Raw genomic sequence first — 11,416 nt, 5'->3', positions numbered from 1 at the left:
TGGGTATATGGACAAACCCAGCGATTGGGTTGTTTTGATCCAGCATTTGGGTTACAACCCAGAAGGTTGTGTTAAACATTTAACCCAAACGCTGGGTCAAAAGAACCCAATCGCTTGTCCATATTTTACCCAGTAAATAAAATGTTTTACCCATTTTGTAGAGTTTGGTTTATTGAAGCATCTTGGAGACGTTGCCACAGTTCTTCTGGAGTCTGTCTCAGTTTCTTCAGTTTCTTCATGTAATTCCAGACAGACTGGATGATGAGGAGATCAGATCTCTGTGTGGAGCACTGGCTGTTGTCAGACTCCTTGTGCAAACAAAAATCTTACTGGATTATTACAATTAATGGCAAAATGAATGTATGGAAATGCAAACTGATATTTCCTACTGACACACTACAGCAAAAGATATAAATAACAGACTTAAAACACAATTTTTTTAGCTGGTGAAAATACTAGTGTTCTAATAACTTTGGTCACCACTGCCTATATAAAGTAACAAATAAAACAAATAGGCAAATAGATTGCATAGAATAATAGGCTATTCAAAGGGAATGAATAGATGTTTAGAAAATGTTTTAAAAATAGGATATTTAGAAAATATGTTCATGCGAATCCAAATCTGTCTATTTCTGATTATCAAAAAAAAATAAAAATAAATAAAACTTATCGTTCGCCCACATAAAATGTGAAACGATGTGAATGTGGTAGCAGCCTACAACGCGAGGGCGGGCTTGTAGAACTGACGTCATCAGCAGGGTGTCTCTCGCCCGGCTTTGGGCTCCTGTCTCCTCTCTCTCTCTACCTCCCTGTGAAGCGAACAGGGGGGAGAGGATCATAAAAAAAGCCAGGAACGGCGATAGTGACAGCGCCTGCGGCTCCGGCGCCTGTGCGCGATCTTCCCTCTCACTCACCAACAAACCCTCGCACCAATGCGCGCCCTCAGCCATCTCCAGCAGACACCACCGCATCACAGCACTGCACCCGCGGTCTGAAATTCACCCCCGCTCCCTTTATTGTTGTAGTTGTTGAGCATCCGACATACGAGCAGCCATCGAGACGCAAACACTTTCAATTCAATCCTTCATCTGAATGACGGGCGGACGGTTCGACTTCGACGATGGCGGCACTTTCTGCGGTGGATGGGAGGACGGAAAAGCCCACGGACACGGCATTTGCACCGGCCCCAAGGGCCAGGGCGAATACTCCGGGTCCTGGTCCAACGGGTTTGAGGTAGTTGGTGTGTACACCTGGCCCAGTGGAAATGCATACAAGGGCTACTGGGCACAGGGGAAACGGCACGGGCTTGGCGTGGAGTTCAAGGGGAGGTGGCTGTACCGCGGGGAGTGGAGTCAAGGATTTAAGGGTCGGTATGGGGTTCGCCAGAGTCTCAATACACCTGCCAGGTATGAAGGCACATGGAGTAATGGACTGCAAGATGGATATGGGGTCGAGACGTACGGAGATGGGGGTGAGTTCAGCCAAACATCGCTTTACCTATTTAATGTTCTTTAAAGTCTTGCGTGTTTGTGATGCTGCTGCCGAGTGAAATCGGGTCTCTGTTTTGTAATATATCATTATAAAATTAAGGCCTCTTATGTAGAATATAATAAGGATTCTTTTTTTCCTTCCATTTTTGTGGAAGATCAAACAAAACTGCGTCTTGAAGCGCCTGGGTTATTTCTGGTGCCTAGATTTTGCCCCTAAATCATGGTCTGCAGATTTATGAAGCAGTTTGTCCATGCAGTTGAGTTGATGTATGGCATATAACTGGACTGGTCAGCAGAAGTTGCTCACAGAGGTCAAGGCTAATAATAGTTACATCTGCAACATGTCAAATCAAAGCTCTTCTAGCAGACAAGCATACTTGTCTCAGCTTATTTCTTTTGCGAGCAGCATTTGTGATATATGTGAAAATTCTGTGCTGTCACTTCATTCGATGGAAGTTAAATTGTAAAATGGACATATTTAAAAATGTGTAGAATTGTCCACCTGTTAATTTAATTCACTATTTCGTGCCTGTCATTATTTACTCACCCATGTCGAACCAAACCTGTATAAATGTCTTTCTTCTGCTGAACACAGAAGATATTTTGAAAAATATTCGAAAATGTGTGTAATGCAGACATTTGATGGTAGCCATTGACTTACATAGTATTTTTTCCATGCTGTGGAAGTCAATGGCTACCATCAACATTCTTCAAAATATCTTCTTTTGTGTTCAACAGAACAAATAAAGTCATAAAGGTTTGGAACAACCCGAGGGTGAGTAATGACAAGATTTTCATTTCTGAGTGAACTGTCTGTCACTTTAAAATACAGTGACCATGTTAAAAAAATATTAAAAGTGACATTTTGGTGCCTATCTATTTTACAGTTTATAAGCATACTTTATACATAATGTTAGGGCTGCACGATTATGACAAAAATCATAATTGTCGATTATTCCCTTGAAATTGATTGCGATTATTAATTACGATTATCACAATTTACATTGAATGATGTTTATACCATTGTTTGATGCAACTGCATGCCGTATTTTTATATGAAAATAAACAAGCTGAAAACTCTCTAACTGAAAAACCTTTAGTGCTTTTCTATAGTATTAAGCCTCAAATGTCAACTATACCTCGGATTGGTTTCTTCTTTAAATAAAAAAAAAAAGTAAAAATATGAATGGTATTATAATGTTATACTAAAACTAAAACTAAAACAATGGAAAAATCCTTAAGATAACATGTAGAAAGAAAAAAGCATATCTTAAGCGTGCAGAATAACATAAGTGGACTTTGAAAGATTAATTGCTGCTTTGAAAGATTACGTAATTGTGGCATCCATAATTGTAATCGCGATTAGAAATTTGATTAATTGTGCAGCCCTACATAATTTATTAATATAATATTAATATACAAACGTACTTAAATGTACTTTTGTACCAGTGGTAAAATAGAAGGCCACAAGGTGCATTAAAATGAATAAAAATAATTCTATTAAGTAATCAACATAGGAGCCATATGAATTATGAGACAGCAAAAGCATAATTTTAGCACTAATTTGTGGAAAAATGTAAATGTGTTGCCTCCAATATATATCTTTTATTATCTTTTATTAAATGTAACTAAATTACATGATTAAGTGATTAAACAGCATTACTATTCAAATAACTTTTAGATTGCATAGTGATATATTATTAAGTCTTTTAAGAAGAAATTTAAATCCAAGGTAAATTAATATTTGGCAAGGAACATGAAGTTCTCTTGAAATGTGGTGGCGTCAGAGAGTTGGGCCTACTGTTGAATTTATGAGGCAGGGTCACACATTACCGCTTACTCATAACTCACTTTCATCTTCTGCAAAGAATCCTGAAAATAGTGTTATAGCTCAGCTGGACTGCTGAGACGCTCTGTATATCATAAGTCACTTCCATTGTGCCTCTTTACCTATAATTGGAATATTAGCTTATTAGCATTACTGCTGTAGAGGCAATGGCATACACAGAATCAAAAGGAATGAGTGGATAAATAGGTAAATAAATAAGAGTTATGGTTGGCTGGAGTCACAAACTTTACAATGGCTCAGATTACTTCCATGTTTTAAAATAGTGCTGGCTCTGCTGTAGAAGCTGTTAGGTCTGACAGGCCAGCATATGAGATATAGGAGGGAGAGCTGTTCACTTCGTCACTTCAGCGTCATAATGTGGATTGGATTATACCTGTATATTACTAGCCTGACAATAATTTATGTAGTTATAGTCTGCATGTTATTTTATTTATGCATTTTAGCACTTTGGATATTTCCTGAAAGTGAGATTAAAAACTTTTCACCTAGATGGGGACCAAGTTGGCACTAAGGCTATATCTACTGTATATTGCCTTTTATCGGTATCAATAATTTTGAAAGAAATGAATAAAAGTGAGAGTAAAGACATTTACAATGTTACAAAAGATTTCTATTTCAAATAAATGCTGTTCTTTTGTTTATCAAAGAATCATGGTTTACACAAAAATATTAAGCAGCACAACTGTTTCAACATCATTAATAATAATAAGAAATGTTTATTGAGCACCAAATCAGCATTTTTGAATGATTTCTGAAGGAATCATGTGACACTATAGACTGGAGTAATGACTGCTGAAAATTCAGCCTTGCTATTTACATTAATAAATAACATTTATAAAATAAAAAACTGTTATTTTAAATTGCAATAATATTTCACAATATTTCTGTTTTTATTGTATTTTTAATCACATCAATGCAGCGTTCTTTCACAAACTTTCAAAAATCTTTCAAAGTCAAATCCTACCAACCCAAAACATTCGAACAGTATTATGTTTTGAAAGATTATAATCATGGTTGCTGATGGTAACTTGTCTTTATTCTTGAATTCAGACAATAAAAGATATTTGGGTAATATTTAAGAGGCTCTTTGATTAATGATACTGTTTTCGGTATTCATGGAATACAAAAAATAAACATTAATTAATGAATTGATTAATTGAATATGATTAATTAATAGCTTATTTTAATAATCTATTTATTATAATAATTTGAATGAATTCATCATTTAATCTATTGTGACCCTTCAATAAAAAATTCTAAACATTGCTTAAAAAACATCAAAGCACCCAGACATGTCAGTTCCTCTGGTGTTTTCTTTTGTGTGTAATCCCTGTATTATGTGTTATGCAATATCTAGACTAAAGTCTCTCTAATCCCTTTGCCAGGTACGTACCAGGGCCAGTGGATGGGCGGCATGCGACACGGCTATGGCGTACGTCAGAGCGTGCCTTACGGCATGGCCACTGTCATCCGCTCCCCGCTGCGCACCTCACTGGCCTCCCTCCGCAGCGAGCAGAGTAACGGCTCCATTCTTCACGACCACATGTCCGACAGCCCTGCTGGCACCCGGGGTGGCTTCGTTCTGAACTTCCACAGTGACAGCGAAGTGGGCTCCAGCAAAAAAAAGGGCCTTTTCAGACGGGGTTCGCTGTTCGGGAGCCTCAAGCAGCTGAGGAAGTCAGACTCCCGTTCTTCCATATCCAGCAAACGCAGTTCGGCACGAAGCGACGCCACCATGAGCCGCATCAGCTCTAGCGACGCAAACTCCACCATTAGTTTTGGCGATGGAGAAGTGGCTGACGAGTACATGCCGGCTGAGGACAATGTCGATGCCACCACCACCGAGTCGTACATGGGCGAGTGGAAGAATGACAGGCGGAATGGTTTCGGTGTCAGCGAGCGCTCCAATGGGATGAAATACGAAGGCGAGTGGATAAACAACAAACGCCACGGCTACGGGTGCACGATATTCCCTGATGGGACGAAAGACGAGGGAAAGTACAAAAATAACGTTTTGGTGCGTGGCATCAAGAAGCAGCTTATTCCCCTCAAGAACACCAAGACGAAGCAGAAAGTGGACCGTGCCGTTGAAGGAGCCATAAGAGCGTCTGCCATTGCCCGAACAAAAGTAGAAATTGCCACCTCAAGGTTAATACTTCCTCTAGATCAATCCTACACCACATGATCAATTGCATCTGAAGGGCATAATTGCAACACCATTTTATCTCACTCTCTTTCTTTCTCTATCTTGTAAGTTTCTTCATCTAACCATCGCAGTATTGCTCACAATATTTAATTCCTCCAACCAACATAGCATCTGCATGCTGTATCCCAAGCTGTAGAGGAGTTGAAGGCTGCTCATTCGCCCTCATGTGAATGAGTGAACCGCGGCAGGGAGGTGACCAGGCAAACAGCTATTGTGCAGAAGAGCCCCGTTGAATAGTCTGTTTGCATGAGTGCCATCACATGCCCCCCGGCCATAGCTCTCATACTGATCACATAATCAATGCAGGGCCAACAGGATGTGCTGAATGAAGTCACAGAGGAATCGGGGTGCCAACGTTTATAATCATTTAAACATTTTTATTGGAGAAACGGCATGGTATTTTTATGTATTGCTGGCCATTATGACAATTAAAAGGGCTATACGTTCCTAAGAGAAGTTAAGCATAGATGTAATTTGCTCAGAGGAGATACTTATGTAACTTTGGTGGTATATGTAAATCAAACGGCAAATGCATTTTCAAAGCCAAAGCTGTTTCATTACTCTGGGATTGAATTACTGTCAGTTCTTTTTATATGTGTTATACATAACACATAATTATCGATTAAGTCACACATGGAATGGTGGAGTAAATGCCTGATATTGTTTTCTAAACACAACGTGTTTTCCCCCTCCTGAAAACCACTAAAACTTATTTTCTTAACTCTTGTAATTCATCAGCACAGCTGGCTAAAGGCACACATCGATTTTTGCAAGTTGAAGCAGGTTGTGTAGATCAGTGTGTTAAACAGGGACTCAATAATGTTGTGTGAGCTGAGTGCTACCGCTGATTCATGTAAGGACATGTGAGCTTATATGCTAGCGCTAGTGCTGGTGTAGGAGAAGTTTCTCACTTGCTTAGTATTAATGCTCCTTCAGTTTAAGACACGCATTTAGTTATTCATTTTTGTTCTTTTCCTTAGACCTTTTTTCCTCTCATCAACGTGCATTGGTGAGTAGTTAGGATGAAAATATTATGCTTAAAGGGACAGTTCACCCTAAAATTAAACTTTTCATCATCATTTACTCATCCTCATGTTGTCCCAAACTTCAGTGGAACACAACATTTTGAATGTATATATTAATATAGAATATCCTGCCAACTATTTGAGGATTGAGGCTTGCTCAAAATGACAACAACAACAAAAAAAAAACATCAGAAAAATGGTTTATATGACTTGCATGCTGAAAATCTTTATGTTCACCCCAGCTTTAATGAGTTTAGTAGTGATATCAGATTTGAAAGCTTCATCTGAATCATTTTTACATTCTTTTTAAAGCTTAGTCCGGTCCTAATTCCTTGTAATTTCAGGAGACACCTCCTTACACCATTATGCTTCCTTTTGTGTTCTATGAAAGAAAGAAAGTAAACTGAAATGTAAATAATGACAGAGTATTCATTTTTTGGTTGAACTGTTCCTTTAGTGATTCTTTATTGTGTTTTTCATGTGCAGGTTTATGTATTTAGGGCTTTTTACTTCGGAAGCATTTTGCTTTGCTCTATTAATGCAGTTATTTAGTTCTTTCTGTCAGCACAAAAACCGTGTCCTTGTCCTGTTCATTCATAACCATGTGCTTCTTTCTGATAGCTGAAAGAGTATGAATTTTAATGAAAGCTGCTATAATGAGCTTGCACAGTCCATGTAGCTAATGAAATAGTAATATGTTCCAGAGCTGCTGGATGAATTAAATATCCCTCAGTGCCTTTGAAGATTGTCACGCAGAGAAGTGATAAGCAATGTGAGGGTTCAGGGAATGTGTGGAGAGTCTGAGAAGGCTTTGGATTGCCTTGAAGGAGTCTTGAAAAAATAGCGTGAGAGAGAGATGGGGTGGGGGTTCTCAGGCCTGTGCTCTCTCACACATGTGTGCACTGTGTGTCAGCACTGAGCCTGACTAAATAAGGCAAGACAGGAGTTGGCTTCTCAATCGCTGACAAGAATATAGTCTTGGAGCTGTCACTGATACAGTAGCCAGTCTGCGTCCTGTTATCATCTGTTAGAGCACTCAGGTTTAGAGCTGCGTGTATGTGTGCACGTTTATCCTGTCAGCACTGACTTTCTTTTTACCATGGTAATCATAATTCCTGCCAAAATATTAGAATTGCTACAATTACTGTAGATTATAAATGGGATCTCTGTACAAGAATTTCTTTGTCATTTTATTTAATGCTTTCTTGAGGAGACTGTAGAAAGTAACTATGATACTTTGGTGGAAACTTTTTTTGTAAAAAGTTGACATTTTTTGTAAAAAGTTGATTTCATATGTGAGATTTATGTGTCCTGCCTATCTGGTCAAGGCTTTAATGGATAGGATTACCTGAACAGATTAACCATCTTTCTTAATCTTCTGTTTGTCCTCAACAACAGTTTATGTAGAGGGTTGTTTCTTCTATGGTAATCTACTTTATACGCTGCGTTTTGTAGTGATTTGTTGATTGCAAAATACTTTAATGCTAACACGTTTCCATAGGCATACTTACTTTTATTTGACTTATTAGTCCCCAAATTATATATTTGGGGTTCATCCATTATTCCTGTCCATTTGATGTGTTTTAGGGCTGTCGATCAATGTTTTACCATTAATTTATTACATTTAATTAATTAATTTAATTAAATACACTACCAGTCAAAACTTTGGGATCAGTAAGATTTTTTAAATATTTTTTAAATAAGTCTCATATGCTCACCAAGGCTGCATTTATTTGATCAAAAATATAGTAATAAGAGTAATACTGTGAAGTTTTCTATTTTAATATTTTTGAAAATGGGATTATATTCCAGTGATGGCAAAGTCGTTTCTCCAGTCTTCAGTGTCAAATGATCCTCCAGAAATCATTCCAATATGCTGATTTAGTTCTCAAGAAACATTTATTATTATCATCAATTTTAAAAACAGTTGTGCTGATTAATATTTTTGAGGAAACTGGGATTTCTTTTTTTCAGGATTCTTTGATGAGTAGAAAGTTCAAAAGAAAACTTACTTACCCCCAAACTTTTGAACAGTAGTGTATGTTGAACGCAGTTTAATAATGTTACCACATTTATTCAATTTCATTCTGTTCTGTGGTTTCTAAAAAATAATCAGAGCATTTTGAGCTGATTGAAACTGATCAGGGGTGCATTTCCCAAAAGCAACTATACAGTCACAATTCTGTCATTATCATTAGAGTTCAGCGGAACTTGTGACCATAGTTGGCTAACAGTGCTTTTGGGAAACGCACCCAAAAGTCCACAGCACAGCAAGCATTTCTCAGTAATTGCAGAAAAACATGTTTTTTTTTCACAAATCAGACATAAACTAGACTTTACCCAAGAGTCATTAACTTCTTTGAATTGAATTATAACTGAAGTGAAATATCACACACCAGTGAAATGATGTCTGTTATTCATAGACATGTTAATGCAAACAGTCCATTAGAGGGCTGCAGGCCAGTGAAAAAAAAAAACGTCTTACACATCACAGATTTCCTATTTCACTGCTTTGTGTTGTTTCATTTAGAGAAATATGGAATTTGAACTAAAGAAAAATATGAGATTAATCATGCTTAAATATTTTTAATGATTTGCAGCCCTAGAATGTTTATATAGTTATCAGTGTAGTCCGACATATCACTGAAAACATTATATAAACTAGCAGCGTAAGAATACGTACAGAAATATACATTTGTTCAGGCTAACTGGACAGATCAGAATCAAGTTGCTGTGGGCTCAAGCAGGGAGGATGTGCTCCTCTTCACATCTTTATCTGAGCTCTTGTGTGTGATAGAGTGGGCGAATGTGAGGAGACACTGCCAAATTAAAACCCTCAGAATTTCTGCAAGTGCTCCATCTGTCGCCTAGGAGATGTTCTTTGGCTCAGACTCCAAAGAATATCACATTAGGTCCATTAACGCCTAGGGAAGGTGCTGCTTATTACTTGGCTGACAAATAGTATGTAGATGCTCTCTTAATATTGTGTTAATATTATATATGCCATTGCCTTGTGTGTTTAGAGGAGCCATGCTTGTAGTTGATTTTAACCATTGTATTATGTTCGATTTCTGGGTACGATTTTGATGGAGCAGGTCAAATTGACCCTAATTGCCTTCAATGCAATTCCCTAAATATCACATTATTAAAAACAAGACGGAATCAGGTATGAACAGAAAAATTTTAATATCAGTATTTGTCACACAGTGCAAAAAATTAATATCAAAAAGGACCCTAATTGCCTTCAATGCAATTCCCTAAATATCACATTATTAAAAACAAGACGGAATCAGTTATGAACAGAAAAATTTTAATATCAGTATTTGCCACACAGTGCAAAAAATTAATATCAAAAAGTATGATTTTTAGAAATGTGTTTAACCACATTTTTAACCCCTTAACTGTTACCGTCCCGCTGGTGGAGTTTACTTCTATATTACTATATTCTATACTACTATATTACAGTTAAATCCTAATCTAATCATGACAAACTATATCGTTGGAAAGGTCTAAGACTCTTAAATGGATATTTTATCACTGTTTTTGTTACAAATTATGTAAGAACAGTAATAGATTAAGTTATGACAAGAGTGCACCTCAAAACATATACTACATCATAATAGGAGTTCATTTTTTCCTATCACGTTTTAGTAATCATCATAAATTATATATCATTTGAAAGCTTAAAACCTCAAAATTCATCCTGTGAAAACCATTTTGAAATTGGACATTGCGTTACCAAGGAAATTAATGGTACTTTAAAATATTTTAGTGGGCTCCTCCCCCTTAGTGGGGGGTCATTTTACAAAATGTATTACGGTCGTTTTTGTTACAAATTATGTAGGAACAGTAATATATTAATTTATTACAAGAGAGCACCTCAAAACATATACTTCATCATAATAGGAGTTCTGACCTTTGTCACAATTTCTTTTTTTTTTTTATACAAAAATAATAAAAAACAAATAATTATTATTTTTCCCTATCACATGTTTTAGTAATCATCATAAACTATATATCATTTGAAAGCTTAAAACCTCAAAATTCATCCTGTGAAAACCATTTTGAAATTGGACATTGCGTTACCAAGGAAATTAATGGTACTTTAAAATATTTTAGCGGGCTCCTCCCCCTTAGTGGGGGGGGGGGTCATTTTACAAAATGTATTACGGTCTTTTAGAATCAAAACTTTGTATAATCTTGACAAAATACATATCGTTGGAAAGGTCTGAGTCTCAAGATTCCATATTTGGTGGTTTTGTGATGGAAGTAATATTGAGAGAAAAATGTATACATTTGTAACAGAAAAATTGCATAAAAAAAAAAACAATGGAGTTTGAATGGCACCCGGTGGCTAGTTTTGGTATAACGCCTAAACAAAATTGCATAGGAACCTCAATTTTTTTTAATATCAACTTCAAATTTGGAACACAACTTATTTAGAAATGTTCATGGCCCTAAATGAGAAAAAGTAAAAAAAATTCCGGAAGAAAAAGATAAGTTATAGTATTTCATATACATTGAAAATAGAAATGATAGCTCACTTTTACCATCTGAGTCTGAGAAAGTCTTTTTCAGCACTGAAAATAATGAGAAAATGAGCGAGAAAAAGCTCATTTTCAGCAAAACACCAACATAACATATACCCAAGAAATATATTTAATTTGGGTCTGTACAGATGCCTTGAAACAAAAAAAAAATGTGGGTCAAACTTACCTGCGAACATCAAAATCGTCAGAAAATTATTTGTGTGCACTTCAAAACACATCAGTGTATCCTCACTTTGCACGCATGTTCATGGCCCTAAATGAGAAAGTCACAAAATATCAAGAATAAAATCACAGAT

At 36.7% G+C, this 11,416-nt stretch overlaps 1 protein-coding gene across 3 annotated transcripts in view; it reads left to right on the top strand.

The window, feature by feature from the left end:
• Window positions 1-760: 760 nt before the first annotated feature.
• Window positions 761-11,416, top strand: part of LOC107686034 (junctophilin-1-like) — a 26,846-nt gene continuing 16,190 nt past the window's right edge. For all 3 annotated transcript variants that reach the window (XM_016482844.1, XM_016482843.1, XM_016482842.1), the window contains exons 1-2: window positions 761-1,471; window positions 4,725-5,487. In XM_016482844.1, the coding sequence (XP_016338330.1) occupies window positions 1,093-1,471; window positions 4,725-5,487 (1,142 nt within the window). In that variant the 5' untranslated portion in view covers window positions 761-1,092. The remainder of the gene's footprint in view (window positions 1,472-4,724; window positions 5,488-11,416) is intronic.

Source organism: Sinocyclocheilus anshuiensis, unplaced genomic scaffold (assembly GCF_001515605.1).
Source record: "Sinocyclocheilus anshuiensis isolate Anshui unplaced genomic scaffold, SAMN03320099.WGS_v1.1 scaffold930, whole genome shotgun sequence".
In the NCBI taxonomy this organism is placed as follows: Eukaryota; Metazoa; Chordata; class Actinopteri; order Cypriniformes; family Cyprinidae; genus Sinocyclocheilus; species Sinocyclocheilus anshuiensis.
The sequence above is the reverse complement of the archived record's forward strand: the minus strand, read 5'-3'. Positions and strand labels throughout refer to the sequence as shown.